The sequence below is a fragment of the Athalia rosae genome, chromosome 4, assembly GCF_917208135.1.
Source record: "Athalia rosae chromosome 4, iyAthRosa1.1, whole genome shotgun sequence".
Lineage (NCBI taxonomy): Eukaryota > Metazoa > Arthropoda > Insecta > Hymenoptera > Athaliidae > Athalia > Athalia rosae.
The window spans coordinates 12,659,185-12,680,398 of NC_064029.1; the positions used below are offsets into that span (position 1 = coordinate 12,659,185).

The 21,214-nt window shown below is 40.5% G+C and overlaps 1 protein-coding gene across 4 annotated transcripts in view; it reads right to left on the reverse strand.

Annotated features, from left to right (window-relative positions):
* LOC105691161 (probable nuclear hormone receptor HR3) overlaps positions 1-21,214 on the reverse strand; it is a 93,126-nt gene that overhangs the window by 64,306 nt on the left and 7,606 nt on the right. The window contains exon 1 of one of the 4 annotated variants that reach the window (XM_020855336.2): positions 10,305-10,562. The exons of 2 other annotated variants lie outside the window; for them this stretch is intronic. In XM_020855336.2, coding sequence (XP_020710995.2) covers positions 10,305-10,467 — 163 coding nt within the window. In that variant the 5' untranslated portion in view covers positions 10,468-10,562. Of the gene's footprint in view, positions 1-10,304; positions 10,563-21,214 lie in introns of those variants that run through there. One more of the 4 variants, XM_020855341.2, reaches the window with a different exon arrangement.

Below are 21,214 nucleotides of genomic sequence, written 5' to 3' on the forward strand. Positions count from 1 at the left end.
ATGTGAAAATTTATGGGAAAATGATGATTGGTTTTAATCATTGGTATAGAACAATGGCTCGTACGTATCAAGGTAAGAAGATATACGTGTATCTATAAGAGAATTGCAGCCACATCTACATATGTTACGTACGATACGTAATAGTCGATAACATAATTGTCGATCTCCGACAATCTCTACTAGAGGAGAGAAGGTTTCGTCTACCAAATTTGGTAAGAACTGCTCGATCTCAGTCGATGATAAATAAGGCCCCAGACAGAGATAGTTTGTTTTAACACGGTCATATACCGTATGATCGATGATTATCTATTAATGCATTAAGTATATAGGTACGAAAATTAATTAGAAAATCATAATACAAGTACGTATATCAATACCTGTACAGACGTGTATGTTCTCCGAGGTATTTCATAAGCGGAAGTTTGTTCCGCACTCCACACTACCTACTCATCTTCTCAGGGGGCGTTATTACATCACTGAACAATGCTTTATATAGGGACCATTGAATTGAACAAGACTAGAAAAAGTCCTTTCGTAAACGGCGTTATTACCGCAGCCAAGATAAGAATTGGAAATAAATAAAAAGCACAACCAAATAAATGAATAAATTTCATGAAAAAATCATACTTCCTACATGGGATATTCATCCCCACGAGTGATACCGAATCATTATATCATCCGCATCCTCGCGAAGTTCCGATGACACGCATCAATCTCAGACTGTCGAATTGTTAAAAGCGTTCCCACATACGAACATTCCTATACATTTTTACTTATCGTTAGAATTAGAGGTATGTACTTTAAATTTATTTAATCCTTGGGCGAATAATAAGCCGCCCGCTATTCGCCTGTATATACCATGTCGCAACACGATACATAAGCAGTAGTATATGTATATACGAGTCATATACGTGTATACGTATATATACATGTATATGTATATAAACGACGAGGCGCAGAGCATTTATAGTCGCGGTTTTCGCAACTTGCGCAACTCTTTCCTAACGCGAAAAATATTTATAGGTATTATACACACATTTTCAGATTGTTACACGGGTTTTGTTACACATATATGCGCGCATTTTTTTTTTCTGTTTTTTTTTTTTTTCTTTACAAAACTGAAGGTCATTTTAACCGCGCATGTCGCTATTGATAATAACGATAATAATATCAATAATAATGATCACTGCAACGATCTACTCGATAAAAATATTGTTTCGGATTTTAAACAATTCGCGCGACGGTATAATAAAGTTGGAAATTGGGTCGAACCCCGTAAAAACCCACTACTTCGAATCTATACCAAATTCGATCCCATCTTCTCGAATGGATACGCCTGCAAGTTTTACAATTAAACTTTTCATCGAATTGTTTTATTGAACCGAGATTTATTAGAATTAGCAAAAATCACCTTCGACTCAACGATAAGCCAATACCGTTCTCGCATCACCGGCCAAAGATTACGATCGGTGGAAAAGAGAAGCATCTAGATTCAATTTTTGAGGTGTCGAATTTATAACAGTCTGCGAAACGTACGAAAAAAAGAAGGCGAACTAAAAATGTATGATGAAAAAAAATAATTCAACGTTCTCTTCAGCGGGGCCCGGAAACAGTTCGATGCCCGGGGCGAAGAAAGCTTGGACCGACTCAACAGATGGCTTAAATCCTTCTTGCCCGCCACAATACGTACGTTATACATATACGCGGATATCATTCTACATCTGTAGGTGCAATGCGAGGCATAATCCGCCAGGGGGCGAATAAATCTAAGGGAAAATATCCGAATGTGCGTACATATATGTATAGTGTACTTTATTTCATCCGTCTCTATACACACGAGACGTGAGATTGCAGCGCGTGTAACGGGCGAGCGCGCGTAATCGAAAGTCTATATCGATATCGATTCGCGCGAGTATCAGACTTCTGTAGGGTGTATTTTATATAGGTGATTGTTTTCCAAATCGTCTTGAAAACGAAGAGAATAAGGTTTTGCAATTTTACCCCGATTTTATCGCCAAGTCGCGATTTGCGTTCGGGGCGAATCGGAGCTTTTTCCACGATGACTTTTAGCGCTTGATTACTCTTATCAGGGATGATTCATTTCGGTCGGAGCTTCGAAATATATACCCACATGCGGTAGAACATCCAGGCAATTCGTAAAGTGCAGGGTACAGGTATGCATTATATGTTAATACGCATGCGGTATATCAGGTACTATGTATTCATAGGGGGTTGCAGTCGCGCCGCCTACTAGCGTCTATGTGCCGACCGATATAAGCATATCGTACATACGTATATGTCCATCAAATTACTCACCATCTATCCAGCCGGAGTGTCATTGGGCTGGTTCGTTAATATGTTCAATGAATGAGCAATCAATTGGAATGTGTGAAATTGAGACTCACCTGGGAAATGAAAGAAAGAGTTTGTTAGAGAATTTCTCGAATCGATACACATCCAGGCAATGCTGATTATTATCATTATTATCATAATTGTCGCAAGTTTATTTTACGATATAAAGTTATAGGGTGGACCGAAGCAGAAGGGGGTTTGTAGGGCATAAATTTTGTCTCTCAATAGTCGACCTGAAACATTTTTATTCAAGTTTTCGATAGATCGTCAAATTATCGATTGATTAGAAAAAAGTTTGGTTTTTTTTTATATCCAAGTGAGACGGAATAATGGTGTGAATTATCGTGAAGTCGAAAATTAAATGACAAACTGTCATTACCCTCGCACTACTGTATACTTACGTACTGATTCAGATTCCAACTTTAAAAGAAAAAAAAATTATCAATTTTTGTGGTGAAGAAGCATTTTTTAAAAAGGTAAAAGCTGTGCAAGATGCGTTTAGTTCTTGAACGATATCTTCAAGTACACTCGGGTACATTATTGTGGACTGAAGAAAAGCCTATGCCTTAGCTAACAATAAGTCAATATGGCCAAATCAGACACAATTCAATCCCTCGAGTCTACCATATAACCACCGACTTCGTAAATACGCACTGTTTTGCGGTTACATAGAAATTCCGAGAAAAAATTCCAGCCGGGAAGTATTTAAATGCCCGAAATCACTGGAGAGGGATGCCGACCCCTAATTGGATTACGAGGTGTGAACAACTTTGATCAGGTGTCGACAAATCGTTTCACACCTCTCAACAGTGGAAGAAAAAAAAAGGCCGAGAAAACGATGTTTACACCTCATCGCCTATTGAATACCCGTAAATTATTTTTACGTTCAAAGGACATGCCGCAGAGTCAGACGTCTGAAGCATGTCTTGCAAAACAAAGTACGGATCCTTCGTTGTAACATGTGGTAATGGCGAGCGAGGGCTCACGAATATGAGATCGTTTCGAGCGCTGCGCTTTGTCTTCGAAAAAATTTGGTTTCCCTTGCGAGAAAATCTATCGAAGCTGGCGCAGCGCAATGGCGAAAATGGAATTAACCAGCGGGAGTTCGAGCGCTGCTCACTTGGAGCGTAAAATTCTCCCTTATTTCAGTCTGCGGTTACGTTTTCTATCATATCTCAGGAGATCGAATGAACCGAAATCAATGAACTTGGGCGCTTTCGATTCGTCTTGAAGTAGCAAATAATTTTTTCGTATAAAAAATAAATTTGGTGCAGAATGTGTGCGTAAAAAAATCAAAACAAAAGTCTATGACTAGGGATTGAAGACGGAGCAATTAGTTAAAAATAACAAAATTTCACCGGTCAGTTACCGCTAACTTCATCGATGAACAAAAGTTGTTATTTACACAGAGGATCGTAATTTTGGATATTTTTTTATTTTCTATTTCCCTCCATTTATATTGAGCATCGGTATAATTGTTCTTTTAATTTCTCATAGCGAGACTCGATCGTGCTTGACCGATTCAATAAAGATATTGAATTGATTTTTGTCTGATTTGAAAAAAAAAAAAAACAAACACAAGTATAAGAATATCGAGAACCTTTCGCAGCGTCGCCTGAAGCGACGTTGATTCTAAATCGTACAGTCACTTCGCGGGGTTCCATTTTGAAGCGTTGTCCTAACGATCGTAACGACAATCGCCGCTGATCCTATATCAGCTTCGAATCGAACCTAGAGTGTGTACTTATCTTTTTTTGACAAAAATGAAAACTTCGTGTAAATTTCAAATAGTCTGGCACATGTTATGTCTTATAAGAATTGTGTTTTATATGAATATAAATGTAACAATATGAAACGCCGCTATTTCTGATGCGGACGAAAGTAATATCGTAACGCATTTGTGTAAATATTAAAATTCAAGACATTCATGAATATACATCGCTACAGAATTTGGGACAGAAAGTTCAAAGATATTTAACAAATGTTTGCTGATGCGATGAATTAATTTAGCTATCAAAAGCTACACAAAAACAGAAGGTTTTTCTTTCGTTCCAAAAAAATAAAAGCTAAAACTCACTTGTTTCAATATTAATCCTAGACATTACCATAGATACATTCTCATTCGTATGCAGACACTCATACTTCGAAGAGGTTTTTTCCAATTTGAAACATTAGTTCTCTTCCCCCTAATTTTCAAAAATAAATATTAGAATAAAAAACTGTGCCAAATCTATATACTCTATTATGCCAATATTTCTATGTTTAATAACACTCATATTTCATATACGAACGGTAACCGAAAAAGTAAGTAATTAATGTGAAAAAGAATTGATCGTCTAATGTATTACGCGAACCGTGTAGAAGAGAAATAATGAAACAAAAATTGAAAATAACAAATAAGAATAAAAATGAGAAAAGATTCTCGCAGCTCGCTTCGTGACCGGCGAGAACAGTTATCGCCTTATATAATCACTGATTCCCGGTTTGGCCGACGTCACAATCCCTTCCAAAAGTTTCATAGAAGCAGCATCAGCTACGACGCCGTTACAGTTAGACAAACGAACGGTGGGAAAAGTGGTTGCTGGCAACGGTACCGTGTACTACTTCGTCAGAACGACGCGCGACGTACGTCCAAAATTCCCGTACAACGGCTCGAGCTCTTGTCCGTTCGTTCCACTTGTTTCCTTCGATTTTTCGAACACCATTAACAAAACAGAAAAATGACACGCGCGGCAATCGCCCTCTGAATTACGCATTTTTATTTTTTTAAGAAAAAAAAAAAAAAACAAGGGTGGCTTGAGAAACCATCGTGAAAAATACTAAACTCGACCGGTTTTCATTTGTTCTCTTCCTTTGTCGATTGTACCGGACGTTTCCAGGATACGGAAGTGAATGCAAAAATTTCCAAATATAGAAAATGTATTCACCTCTGCTTCGTACATTATTGACAAAAAATTTGCCAACATGCGGCGAAAAAATGAGACCTGCCAAACAGAGAATGATCGTCGCATCGAAGACCAATGAAAATTGAAAAATGAAAAACGAAAAACGAAAAGAAAGAAGGATAATCGATTTTTTTAGATCAGCCGGAATCGGATGTACAGTACGGAAAAAAGCATGTGATCACGGTAACGAAATGAAATGGAATAAAAAAAAATTTATCGGACCGTGATAACGCCATTCGATCGTATCATATCTGCGAACTCCTCGCGAATTTCGCATCCCGTATTTCTCCGAGGCTAACAACATTTTCATTCAGTAGTCGTAAACGTCGAGTCAATGTCTTGTTACGACAGCAGCGGCAACAGCAACGGCAGCAGCGGTGCTGGCGTTGCTTCATCGACGTGTCGCAAGCGATTACCCCACACCAGGACGACACGATATTGGCTATACGTATATATACCCAAGTTTCAGTTATATATATATAGAGATAAAATGTATACGTGTATACGTGGCGGGGAATAGCGTGAGCTTTCTCGGACTCTTCGCGAGTTGAAAATCGCGGTTCTTTTTCGGTCGGTAGGGTAGCGTGGTCGGACTTTGATTATTATTAATATTGTTGTTATAACATTGTTATTATCACTTCGTTCAACGGCCGTTCAACAGTTGTTCGACTTACCAACGGAGCGAGAATGGTTAAATATTCGTTCGGTAGTACAGTTTTGCCGCCCATTTTAAACGGGAATACCAGCGTTATCTAACGGACGATACGAATACGTTGTAAATTTATACTATATAACCGGAGGATGACCGGCCTTGCAAGGTTGTCGGACATCGACCTCTTGCCCCAAATAATTTATAGATGCACGGATAGAAATTTACCACGAGCCTAATACCCTAAAAAGGGAGAAAATTATCTCCAACCGTCATAATTTGCCGAGGTATCGAACGCTGTTCGGAATAACCGATCTGATATGATCTGCGCGGGATGGGAGAAAAAAGAAATTGAGCAAAACGAAAAAAGGAAATTTTCGGCAGACCCGATAACACGATGTATTATACAATCCCTCTTTCTTTTAACTTCTATTTTCATTTTACTCCCTTTCTTTTCCGTCATCTCTGTTTGTTTTTTCTTTATCAATTTTTTTTTTTTTCTCATTTTTTCGCGGCAGTGGCGCGGGGAATGCTTATGCAGGATCGATCTGTCGCCATTAGTGTTATCTATACAACGTTCTGATTAATTAGTCAGCCGTAAATATAATTAGTGCTCGAACACGTAGGTATGTATAGGTGTATATTCCAAGTTATATCCGCTGCGATGACCCGCGACAATAATCCTGTAACAATAATAATTCCAACGAGGTAATTTCAGTTTTGTAGAGTCGCATTTATATCGAACCGAGTATCCAACTATCTCTGCCGGATCGCAACTTCTGCAACCATCGTCGAACTATGTATTACAATACGATACAGCTGATATCAACGGGATTTTATAGATTATATGTGATTTTGACTCTGCGCTAACGCAAGAAAACGGATTGGAATATTTTTCTTTCTTTCGTTTAATTTTTTCTTTTCTCCTTTAGATGTAATCTCAACCCACGAGAATAACGGGTAACATATTATAGCAAAGACTGTATACACTTGTAGCTTTTATTTCAACATTCGAACGGTAGTTTGCGGTCGCCGACGTCTCATTCGGCAACCAATTTTTACGCTCATCATTTGAATGTATTATTTAAATTCACTGACGAGTCAGATGCTTCGGTTTCGCGTCGACGGTTTGTGCCGAATGAGCGTTTGGAAAAAAAATGTATTCGACCATTTTTTTTCAGAGCCCAGTTTATTAGAAGATATCGGTGTGCGGAGTACGTATATCCGACTCGACTTGATGAATAAAAAGAGAGCCGATGGCGCGGTCCACGAAGCGGAGGTGATCGGTCGTGGAATGCATCGTATCCGTAGAGCTACGACACAAGTACATTGCGTATAGATTGGATCGCAGGGCTAACAATACGCCGCACAAGGGCGCGTGGCAAGACTAAATCGATAATACTTTGATTTTACTTTGATTCCTCCCCAAGTTCTCCCTAAGCTCTGCTCTCTAAGCTCGCCCGCTTGTAGGGACGAGCCACGTGCTGTACAGGGCGCGAGCTTCTTTCGCGTTTGGCAAATACCTTCGATGGCTGAAGATTTCACTTGTTTTCAAGATTTTTCACAAACATTTCAATCTCATATCAGCTATAGAATTATCAACGCGCGATTCTCGCCGCGGTGCTACCGAATATACCTGTATCGATAATGAAAAAATGATAATGTAGTACAGGAGAAAACGCGATGCGGGGCTTCGTCTCGTATCCCATAGTCGACTGGTTCTACGGTGAAATTTATAATCGTAACCCTGTCGTCACGATCGTCCCGCCGTCTTTGACTATCGGCCATAAGGGTTGAACTCGCGCGTGAATTTCCATTTCGTCCACTTCGTATGGATTTTTTTTCAAAAAGCTCCAAGCTTCCAAGTTTAGCTAGTTCTCACAGTTCTACAGATATGAGAAAACTTTCGTCGATTTATGCTCAACCATCCGTCACTGCCGAAGGTTATCATCGCGGACGCCGCCTAGCGATTTATCCGAAACGATCGATGGGTCGCATACGACCGTTCGAAGTAAATTAATGGCGATACTTCATTTTTTTGTCTTTTTTTTTCTCCAATTTGGGGTTACTCAATATTTCGTTATTTCTCGACGATTTTCGGACTGGTCATCGAGTACAATAAATCGTCGAATACCCGTTAAAGACGACGAATTCCGATCGAATGACCGGCGAATAATCACCTGCCACGCGTGTTGTATTTTGGTGTCAGTGATGCGATTATCTCTGAATACATGATGGTAACTGTAAAAACGGAGGATAAAAAAAAATTCTCAGCTATGAAAAACGGAATTGAAGGTCCCGAAAGAGAAACACGACGCAGGAAACGTACGGGTTCGTTTCACAGAAATGGTAGAGAATTAAACGAGTGGTGAAAAAAGTAAATGAAATAAATAAAAGTAAAATGTAAAAATGGTTTCCATCGGTGCGTGCGCTTATTCACGTGTCATTCGAGCTTTTCGTAGCATTATGTGTATCGGGGGAAACCTTAAAATTCGTAATAGCCGCGCGCACATGATATAATCTGCGCGCACGCACGTAATATCTATAAAAAGGCGCAGGCTTCAATTGAGAATAGCAAAAGTCATTTACCCAAATTGCTCGTCATTTTATTCGGATACCTTGGTAAAATTGTCGGACGAGCTTCGCGGTACGGGAGAATAAAAATCCGCAAGGTACGGTGACCTGCATCGGACGGTCGACTGTATTCGGTAGACTACATAAATTCATATGTTGCGCGATGCAGTTTCGTCATTGCATGTGTCTTCGCACGTACACACGAGTACAATATCACACGACCTTTCCATGAATGACGGTAAATTTTCACCGTATGAAATTTACGCGGCTAAAAAGGCATACACACATATATATAGATGTATATAAATAAATAGCGGTACACCCAACTCGGAATATACCTATATACTTTGGTGCTAGGTTTTACCGCAATCCTGAAACGCATCTTTCCGGATACGCGAGTAACACATACGAATGCGTATGAATCCACACATCACACGATGTACTACCTTATTTTCTACCATGGGCGAAGTTACGCATTGTATGTACGATTAAGTAATAACATTAGTGGGCAAATCTATCGATTCGATGGCGTTCGGTTTCACATGGAACGGTTATTATCAAGTTCGTAACTGAAGCAGTTTTTTGTTCATTTTTTGAGTAATTAAACGAATCAAAACGTCGAGCTACCGCGAAAATATAAGGAACGCAAAAATTATTATTATTATTATTAGTTAATTGAATCGAAGGAATTGAATTTCTCGCGCTCCTGGTTCTTATGTGACGTACCACGTCGTAGCGAGGATTGATGAAAATCTCTTCTTAAATTACCTACTATGGATCACAACAATGCGTAGAGCGCAGAAATTGCTACCGAAAGGTGCCAACGTTACATTAGCATCGTGCAGGTTAATTGATCGATTTTTATTATAAACGCGATGTGTTTTACCTCTACGACTCGCGCCCTCCCACTCTCTTCTAATCTACTCGGTATACCCGTAAGCGAAAGGTAATGGCAATTCGCGAAACGATTCGGCATCATCGCGAAGCAACGGGACATCGTTGAGTTTTATAAATTGTTTTTATTGGCAAGGATGGAGTTGTCCGGTGCCCTGGGATATCAAAGCGACGAGGAGAGTTTCGCCGCGAGAGTTGAAACGTTCGCGTTTCACGATAAACTTTCATGGCGGCACACACGTATGAGGTACGGTATAAAAGCTCTGCGGAGTATCGGTACCAGTCGGATGTAACGCGATTTCTGATTCTTGATGAGTCGGAGTACGTAGTCGTCGTCGTCGTAGTCGTCGTCGTCGTCGTCGTGGTCGTCTCCGTCTCCGTCACGTGCAGCAAAAGCAGCGGCTACAGACTTCGCCGTTGTAAATACAAGACTAAAAGCTAACGGTGATCGGCAGAACACGTCACGCCAAGCCTTCGCGCGAGCAGCTCTTATAGCGGGACCGATTTTACTCCGTTACTTGACCGACAGATCCGCGAGCAGATCCGCTAGCCGCCAACACACACTTTTAAGCGTCTCCCACCGTTGATCATGTTTTTATTACTTACGTTTGCTTCATATTGTTTACTAACCAACATCGCACCGCGGCGAAGCATCGGATACTTTTTACTTCGTTTTTATCGTTCCCATTTGTGTCCAGACTCGCAATAATTATCTAATGTATAAAATATGTTACGCTGTTGCGGAAACCCTTTTGTTTGACATCCACGTGTATCTCGAATTCCCCTCCACGCCGCGTTCGAACTAATTAGCTCGATTGAGAGATTGTCGAGATGGAATCGTCTTACTTGATCAATAATCACATCGTGAGGGATGAAATCGAACACAATACCTGTTCCCGTAATCGGTGGTGAAGTCAGCTGCGAGCTACTGATATCTGGTGTCGGATGCTGGGGTTGTTGGGTTTGTTGTCTAGTTTGTTGTTGCTGAAGTCGCGGTTGTTGGGGGCTCCCCGCGGCGGATGCGGAAGTCGGACTCCCAGCTACTTCCGCCATGTTTTACTTATTTACTATTACTTTTATTAAATTTATTTCTCCGTTGTATTGCTATTTGTTATCTTCTTCCGATTAAAGTAACGATAATTCGAGAGTCATCGGTGAACGGTAACGTCTATAATTTACCCTATGATAGTTGTACAGTTTAAATTCGAATAAAAGCTCCAATAAGTTTTAATAATTCAACCGAGCTTTCGATTTGGTGTATAATTAAAACGTTATTCAATACGAGGGGTGCGCGCGGTATATTGTTTTATGCAAATTTGTATGTACGTATACGGTAACCATGTAGAGTCTATGTATGTTATCTATGATTACTCGTATTACAGCATCCTAATGCGGGTCAAAAGTGAAAATTTAACTACGATACGTATCGTTATTAATATTATTATCAGAATTATTCTTATTCATCGAATATTAAATCGTTTCTATTATTTTCTGATTATTTGGGGTGAATTTAATTCAGTAATTATTATGTATTACAATGGGGTGGTTTCTTCTTTTATTCTTTTTATGCAAGTATCAGCGCGTCGAATATAATTTCGATCGCCTTTTATTCTATAGGTTATTACAACGTAGTGTATAGATATATAACATTATTTCCCGTGGCATTTGAAATAATATTTTTCTTTTTTCATCCCGTGGAAGTAGAGTAGAATAGTATGGAGCGGAGCAGAGTGGAGTGGATAACCTTCAACAGCTACTTAAATAGGGATTGAACTTTAAGGCCATGTCGTTCATGGTATAATTTCAGTCCTAGAGTTTCAGTCTTCTCTTAACAAAGTTCAAGCAGTCACGCCGGTGTGTGGAGTAAATTAGATTTTTCAATTATACTCCGATAGTATTGAAATGATAAAATTAGACCATATTTTCGAAGGGTCTACGCTACATAACGTCGTACCGAACGTATGTTTCGCTATTTCCTTTTCTCTTCTTTCAAACGTCCACGAACAATCGAATGGATAATTGACAATTTTCAAATCGAAGATAGAAAATGCATCCGTTTTGCGTAGAGTCGTTTGGTATTACTTCTGTATTGTTCAAAAGATATCTTCTATTCTATCGCAATGACAACACAATCACTCGGCCTCTTTAACTTTGAGTCTAACTTTTATGTCATAGAACGAGGGTAGTTACAGGGTGGGTTATAAGGTAGGGTAAGGCTAGGCCGGAACAGGCTGCAGGGGAAAAGAAGTCAATAGGTTACTAGAACCAGAGTTATGACCGCCTCGCTTTGCGCTTTTTCCCCTGTTCTTTCCTTTTGTTATTTTAAATCGTTATCAGCTTCATTGTTCGTACGAAATGATTGGATTTCTCAGGGTATCGGTTCTTGCCTCCGAACACCGACAAAATTATTTCTTCTATTCAACGTCCGACACTCCGTTGATTCCATCCGATTCACCGGATCGGAGATACGAAAATTTACGGTCAGCTTTTTGTTTCGAATTACCTCGAAAATCGTTCGAGTTTGACCGACCTAATCACGATTGTCATAGTTAGTTTTCCATGAGAGTAAAGTTCGAAATAATTGGAAACAAAAACCGACGGACTAAAAAAATACACATACACACAATCGCGCACACACTACCAAATACGTGTCACGAAACGTCGAACAGAACTGTGTGATTTCATGATTTTTAACGACTGCACGTCAATTTCGAAAAATTCACCCTCCGTTGGTGATATCAACTGCACCAGCGAATTTTTAAGCAGGACTTGATTTTCAATCGATTTATAAAAATCCTTCCCCATTGTTATTAGGTTTTTTTTTATCAATATTCTTATTATTACTTTATGTTATGACAGTATACGAGAGAAAAAAGCACTATATCAGCGGCAGAAAAGCTTAATATTAAATCGAGTGTCAACTTTTACGCGTCGCCTACACGAACACTTTTTGTTAATTATACTTAATAATTAAAAAGCTCGCACGTTTTTTTGTTCGCGAATAAAATTTTCAATCTGTCTCTGCGACGTTTTTCAATACAATTTTTTTATGTTCCTATTTCTTCTTTTATCGGTGTAATTATCGGTTAAGCTTGAAAAGTTGTTGTTTTTCTTCCGCTTCCTTTTTTATTTTGGTTTCGTTTTTTTAATTCTGTTCATTTAATGACCGATTAGGTTCCTTTTTTTTAAACATTGAATTTTCAATTTTAATTTTCGTCGTCTGCTGTTCGATTTGTTGTTATTGTTCAACGTTTGATTATCGATGGTTTATTTCATGGGACACCCCAGAGGGTTGGCGAAACTGGTGTTTCGTTTCGGTGGTGCACTTGTGGAGAAACGTAGGATAGCTGCGAATTTCAGCCACTGGATGCCACCGGTGCGCCCTGTTCCGAGAGAGAGGCCACCTTACACTCGATTATATATATACCACCTGAGGGGTTGGGCGCCCTTCGGATAACGGATAATTTTCAAATCTCATCACTTGTCTGCATCGCCAAATATCGTTTCGACGACAACTCCTTTTTCTTGTCTAGCGAATTGTCGAAAAGTATTCCTCCAATATCCTTGTTTGATTTTCATTTTTTGAAGTGATTAAAATTTTCAAAAGTAATCGGCCGTCTTTTTATTTACTGTTTTTACTTTTGCGCGGTCAGTCATCGTCAAATTCGGATATCGCGATCACTAGATATCCATGCGACTCCCGATTGGTCGACTATCTACTTTTACTTTCGTGCAGGCTTCGCGGGGTACGTTATTCCCGTTGGCGCACGTGTATCGATTCAACGATGCACTTTTCTTCTGCACGTCACCGGTGCATTATATACGGAATCATTTGTCTCGGCTGGTGCAGGTGAAAAATATTTATACAATCTAGCAGCTGGTGATCAACCGTGACAATGGGAACGTGTAATTTTCGTATACGTATAGAACATACGTGATCGATTCGCACCCTGGGATTTGACAGAGTAAAAAACTTTCGTAAACTTTTCAAATCTTTCACGCCACTTAATTTCTCTAGCGCGTAGTAACCGAGAATTACACGCGCTGAGCATACAGATTGAATGTTTTAAACAAACTAACGGTGAATTATTCCGTTTCACGCAAACATTTCGTTGCGTTGCGCCGTATTACATGTCATCCCGATCGCAGGAAAAAATCGTGGCAAATGTTTTTTGTTTTTCCCATCAGCGAGGCCAATGGCTGGTTTTTGTCGAAAAATCGTTCGAACATCAACGAAACTCCGACGGGATTTCTCGCCTTTCCAAAATCGGCTCCCGAAATGAGAGAAGAAAAAAAAGCGAATCCTCTTCGAAGTTCTATATTTTCGGGACGACGTCAGCGCGTCGTGTCGTTACGTGTATACATCATTTCCCCGGAGGGGTGGATGTGGTATTTTTGTTGCGGGGCGTGGGCGTTCGAGTCACCCCTGTAGTAGTGCATCGCAGCAATAAAGTGTAAGCCGGCCTTTGGAGTCCCGAAGATCCCGTGCATGCGCTTTGCGCCCGAAAGCCCGCACTACTTCGATCCAGGGCCTCCGCGCTTCCACCCCGTGTATGTATTGTAAATACGGTACGTTGCTTCCTTTCCCTTCCGCCGAAAGCTCGTTGCCTCTTGCCACCGTCGATTTAATCCGGCTACTGCGCATGAACGAAAATACAATACTTGCAGGTATACACATGTACGTATTTTACCTTCGTGATATTTCTCCACGTTTTCACCTTTTTACCCGCGTACGCACGTCGGGGGCCATCATCGTACCACGAAATAAAATTGCACGTCGAAGAACGGATACAAAAGTCATGGAACCACGTCCGTTTTTCGTTTTTCGTCGCATTGAATTCGGAGAAATAGATCGAACAAATCGATGGAATATTGTTCATCGATTTTTGTTCGCTGAAAAACTAACAAACGACGAAATCCAATTCGAATAATTTACCGTCGTTTCTATAGCGTACAATTTTCATGATCCATCATGTGGAAAAAAAAAGAAATGAAATGCAGGAATTATGGAAGCTGACTGGAAAAAAAATTCGGAAAAAACAATCAGCGGTGTGCTTTTTGTAAGGGAGAAGAAGCGAGGAAAGCTCTGCAGGAATAAAGAGGGGAGATTTTTTTTTAATAAAAAAAGAAATGAAATAGCGATCAATAAAAAATACGCTCAGAGGCATGATATTATTGTCAACTGTATTATCAGCTGAAAAAAGCGCGCAAGCTTCCTGCAACATACGCGATGGCGTAACGACTTTGATAATGCTTTTCATTCGTAAGGTGCCTGTAAATTACTATTGCTGCAACGCGTTGGATATTGTGCTCGACTTATGTGAACCTACAGACTTTTTTTTATCGTACCTCCGTTTCTATAAATCACTTAAAATAACACAGGTATCAGACGCACGACAGACTTCTATCGATTCTTAATTTACAGCTATTTGCAATCAAAAATTCGAGAAACTCGTTGCAGCTTATCGGTGCTCGTCGACTGAAACTCGGTGATTGCATATAAGGGCAGCTAACACCACCGGCCACCCTTTTGTTCGCATACACATAAATTTGCCTATCGTCGAGACTCGCGAATAAAGAAAACCAGAGAATTTCGCTGCTATTCTAACGCGATGTTCACAGGTCGGAGCTTATCGAACATGAAAAAGGCGTTGAATTTGTATTTTGTTCTTCGAATGGTCAGGGTCGCGGGCTCGGTGGATTCGGCGTGGAATGCTCGATACTTGCACGAGCAGCAAAAATGGTGACAAGTCCGCACAGTCAAAGTAAATTAACATTACATGCAACCCACGTACAGAAATTGAGTGGGAGGTCTCGCTCATGCTAATCTTGCATCATCAGCTGTTGGAGTTTTTTGACTCCGTGAAGAATGACGAACGCAAAGTATCGCGGTAGACAGTACCTACTCGTACGTACATGTATACATGTACAGATGTCGGAATGGATCATGTATTACCTATGCGTGCCTGTACATAAGTAATAATACACCGATGGAGTGACTAACGGTTAGAGATCATTTTCGTCTGAATCGAAACCTGCAATTAGTCACGATGCAAAAATTTCGAAAGAAATTTCTGGACACATCCGCGATCTATACGTAGCGTTGGTTCTAAACTGATGCAAGCAGAGCAGCTCTGTGCCATGAAAATTTTAATATCTCTCGTCTGTTTATTATCTTCGATAACCGGATTGATTCATTGATTTTTTGACGAGTGCAAAGGAAGTGCGACGATGCGAAATATTAATTCAATTGCGTGTATATTTATCGTGGAAGTTAATAATGAAGTATAAAGCAAACAGCAAATAAGAACTTGATGTTGAGTCACGATTAGCATTATAAACTTCGAGTCTGTAATACATCAGCGCCGCGGGCCATCGGATCGCCAGATCAAAGATTCGAAGCGCTAGTGGTCCAGCGTCGGCAGCGGGTGGGCTCAAGCATTCTAATCGGATACGGCTGTATAAAGTCCGTTATATCCCGGCGAGAAGCGACCTCGTCTACTGAAACCGTTACTGTCCATTTCCAAACCCTGCACCGGATTTTACTGGAAATAACTTGCAATTTACTCTCGTCTCCGCGAATCGTGTTATATGCGGCAGATAAATTTTCTCAATCCAGGCAACACGATTTTTCAGTTTTTATTATTCTCTTCGGAAAATCATCAAATCTGATCCCCAGCTTCCGTTCTCACGGCGTCTTTCCGAACTAGAAGAATTTTTCTACGAACGCTGCACATCTATTTATTAATTCAAACTATTGTACGTAGCAACGCACGGTACAAAGAACCAAAAGAGAAATAGACCTCCAGCTTCGTAATTCACTGACGAAACGTTTTGGAAATTTTTTTATCCAAATATTTCGGGGACTGATGAATAGATTTTTTTGAGGTCGCTGTTCATTGTGATTGGTTTCAAAAACTAATTTAATAAAATGCATTTCTTCTCATGGTACATTGCTTCTTTTTTTTTTAATCCTGTACATCAATCAGGTCGAGACTCGGCAGCATGGCGTTAAATTAAAAAAAAAAAAAAAAAAACCAGACTCACGCGGTTTGAAAAACGTGAGCCGCGTCGTCGTAGAGACGTGCGACAATCTTTTTTCAAATATATTTTACGTATGATATGTAAATATTTATAGACGCATATATATTCAAACGTAGGTATATAATGCATCCATTTACCACCTTATCTTTACATACGTACGGCACGTATTTAGCTATATGTTGTTTGAACGTCATACACCGATTGTGAGATTTTTAACGGCAAATAGTTTGAGGAATTTTATGTTACAGGAACTAACTCCGAACTGCGTGTATTTGTGAATGTTTGTATCCACGTGCTCGAGTGATCTGCTCGAGCAATAATGAACACGGTAACAGCTGTAACTCAAAAATTTTAGAATGATTTTGCTAATTGATTCGAAACGTAACATTGGATAGGAAAAAAAAACAAAAAACAAAATGGATCTCGAATTGAAAAACTATTTCGTGCAATTTCAACAAACGAAATATAAGAAGAAATAACTGAAAAACATCTCGCGGCAAAAAAGGAGTAAGAAAAGTTATTAGGCAAAAAATATCGGTGGATGGCAAAAGAAGAAGACCCGTAGGCTCTCTGATTCGGGCAGCGCGTTGAGATGGGCCAATGACCTCTGCGAGTAAGCACGTGGACCATCGCGACCCTTACCGGGAACTCCCGTTCAACCAGCGAACTGAAAGAGAGGCGGAGGCAAAAGCAGAAGCAGAAGAAGCAACGGTGAAGAAGCGGTCGGGCAGCGACGCGGCCAAATAAACCGACGAATATAATATGTGATCCATCCGTCCATCTCACAAGGAAGTTATAAAAGTTGGGCGGGAAAAATGCAGATTCAAGATACAACCTAACCACCTAGCGTCAGGGATCTTCGGAAAAAAATGAATAAATTCTTGAGCTTGAAAAAAAAAACCCGTTACCAGATTCGTACTCCCGAGGAAGCAAGTCCCGAGAAAATCCTGTGATTTCAAAGACGAGAGAGAAACAGTAAGACTGGGCGCTGGTTGATTGCATGGAGAAGTTAATCTTTTAGTTTCGTCTCGACTACTTGAATTCTTTTCCACTCATTATATCCTCTGGCACAGAATCTGATTTTTGCTCATCAGCAAACGAACTTTTCGAAATTGAATAAATTTGTAGGCAACCCTGTAAGATCTTGAAAGGAGAAGAGGATTACAATAAATGAGTCACAAAAATCATCAGGGAAAAAAAAAACTGGGTAAAGAAAACGGTTTTCCGGGGACAACTTTCTTCAACTCCAACTTCCGTGTTTATAGATCTTTGTGGGTGGCGCTTTCGTAGCAGATGGTTAGAATTAGGTATGCACCTACACGGGGACCTTGAAGAGTTGATTTTTTTTTTTCTTCCTTTTCGGTCCCTCGGATATCGAGAATTCCGGCTAAGTGTGTAAACTATAAAGCATGGGATTGTAGGGAGTGTGGATGTGATGCTGCTGCTGCCGTCGGACGAAAGCGGGTATAAAGGAAGCTGAAGAATAAGGAAGGATACGTGTGCATGTGGATATGGTATGGGATCGTAGGACTATGAAGGTGGTTTGACCAGGTGGTCCCTCATGCACCGCACCACTATGGTCACCCACCACCGGGGTCGTTGTACCAACAAGACGACGTCCCTGCAGCGCACCCGTGATACACAAAACTATTTTTTAGTAAACGCAACAAAACCTGGTTAAGAACAAGAAGGAAAAAAAAAAAAGTTAACCCACTCCTCTCGTCAAGGGGACACCGTGCGCCTATATAGCTGACGGTCTAATCGTCGCGAAGTGTCGAAAAAGTGATCGCCGAAGCGCTAAACTTGTTTGACGATTGCTGATTATTGTTCACGTCTGCGCGCATATAGTCCACTTTTGTATCTCTCGTTTCCGATATTTTCGCTTTCAACTTTCGCGGTCAAATCAACTTTTCGTCTCATTCCGAGATGAATCACCCACGTAGTAGACGCACACCGTACGCACGCACGTAATACGTAGATAGTGAGAAATTGAATAGCCCTACCGCGTTAATGATTATCGGTTCGAACGTTGAGGTAAAAACGATTATAAAAGTGGCTCGTAAAATACCATAAATCGTTCAAAAATACAGGTACTCACAAAGCTCTCGTACGTACGAGTGACACCTACGTGTAGGTAGGTTAGGTGTATAATAATCGTCGTCATGGTCTAATTTGGTACTATAAACTTGGCGATGAGATTTTTAGTATGGGTTGGCTTTATGACGCGACGCGGGTAAAAATATACCGCGCGCGGCTACTCTTTCGGCGGACAAAGATAAAGAAGAATGAAAAAGGAGAAAAAAGAGCGAGGTAAGGAGAAAAAATAAAACGAAAGAATGGAGTTATAGAAGGATCGCTATGCGTTATGGTATAACTATAAGATGTATCAGTGGGTAGTTTCGGCGTATCCAAAGCACACAAAGAATAAAGAAACTCAGCGCCAGCGCCAGCAAAGTCCAAGTTAAAGTTGGTCGTTGTCGGAGGTGGAGGTAAGTGAGAAGGGCAACCAAGGCAACACCTGCGGTCATCGACCTTGCCGCCCGTCGAATATCTCAGAGTATCCAACCGAACAGCGAAATATTCCTAAAACGTTCGACCGCGGACCAAACGAACGAGGAATCCTTCTTTTATTCTTCTCCGTCGATACGCGCGCAACTAAATGTGACTCGTCCAAAGTGGAACCTACTCACTCATAATATAGGAAGGGCATCTCGATTTCAAGGCCCCCGAAAAAGGGTAACGCGATTCCCCGAAATCCTCGAATTCGTTACCGAAGCGTCGCGATGGCGCCGGCGACGCTGCGAGGTGCGCGGTTCTACCTGGCAGAATGACGGATGTGTCGACCGATCGGCGGTTCGATCTTCTCCGAACGATTTCCGAACTATTCAAATACATCCACCCGTGTTTGAGTTAAAATTTCAACGAGGGAGAGGGAGCAAATGAGGAAGTCGGGAAAACTAAAGCCTTTCAACTCTTAATGACGAGTTCAATTACATAATTATTTCGAAAAAAGCAGAAGACATGGCGCAACGTTCGAATGTTCGTACCGTCTAGAGTACAGGCAACGTTACAGCGGAGACTTTGTCTCCGTACAATCTCGCGCATAAACTGACCTTTAACTTCAAAGTGGTTCGCGTGACTCCAATAAGCGGTATTATAGGAGTGCAAGAAACCAAGTATGACGCGACGATGTAACCGCGGATGTTCGAAAGAATCGAGGAGAAGTAGAGATAGAAGAGAGGGAATGGAGAGCGAAGAGAAAGAGGAGGAGAATGCTCGCGATCGCAGACTGCAGGGAGTCGGAATCAGCTGTGCAGAGGTTGTAGTCCGGAGTTGAACAGCAGCAGCTGTATACATGTATAATAAAGTTGGCAAGTTCAATGACTGGGCGCGCGCGCGTACGGTATAATATAACTTAGCTGGTATCCGTGACTCATTATGCGATCCGAGAGTCGACGACGACGGCGACGATGATTCGAACGATTCGAACCTCGTGTATCGATGGGGAACCGCCGACTGACTCTACTCGATGGAACCGCGCTCGTTATCGATGGAAACTTTTTTCGCCAACGAAAATTGATTTCGTCGAGTCAATTGGTACCCTTTTTTTTTGTTTTTGTTTTTTCTCTAGAAGAAAAAAGAAGTTTGGTATAGCTGATCAATGATTCATCGATCACCTTAGAAAACGTGGCGTTCCGTTGTTGCGTTGATTTCGTTCATAATTAGCGATGTACAAACGTTAATTTTGCTAACGACTTTTTGTATTTTATTTTCTCCATTACGTTAATGATGCGTCGGATTATATTGAGTTACGTGTCAGCGAATAGTTTCAACGACTGATTTTCGTACTCGCTGCACTCCGTATAGGTAGCACAATTAATTCGAGCCTCTCGAAATTACGAATCAAAAAAATCCGAGCATTTCGTTTATCGAACAGAAACTACTCGCCACGAAAAAGCGATGATATTCCAGTGAGACGAAAGCGTAAGAAAAATGGAAGGTTTTTTTTCTGCCCGTTATATTCACGCTTGCATATCGGTGGAGAAACAAACCATTAAGATGAGGAAAAATTAAGAACTATCTCTGAAAATATACAGTTTTAATCCAGGTATGACCATCGTTAATTGCGGTACAGTTATACACTTGAATACATACCATACGTATACGTACAACAGCATCTTAATTAGCCAGGTCATAGATCCCAGACGTTACCACTAGGTACCTTAATTTTAGTTTTTCCCACGGTTCTCTTTCTTTTTCGTCTCATTTTACGAATTTACAGATATAAATACTACACCCAATTTTTGCGTCTCATTAGAAACAGGTTCCCTACATTTAATAATAATTTTTATCTCGGTTCCGCACGATCAAATTTCAAGCTCATCGAATCGATATTGCGTAAGTACCCATAAAATAAATCGTTTTCAAGTTTACTCCGTAACCTTCGGTTAATTATAACAATTTAATTTTAATCAAAATCCTATAACATCGGTCGTAATTCGCTTACAAATAAGTTCGTAATTTCCAATCCAAGTCGTGTACATATTTATCCTAATCGCAAATACAGTCATGTATAACCTACACGAGTCCATAGGGTTTTAACTTGCCGTCTCACGTATTATAGAACATAGCGATGAATAGAATGAATTACCACATGCCCACGCAGCTTTTTCAACGCTTCGTGCGTGAGTTTCTACGAGCAACCGACGATCTACGCGTACCACAAATTGACTTGTAACTGTAAAACGTACGCGAT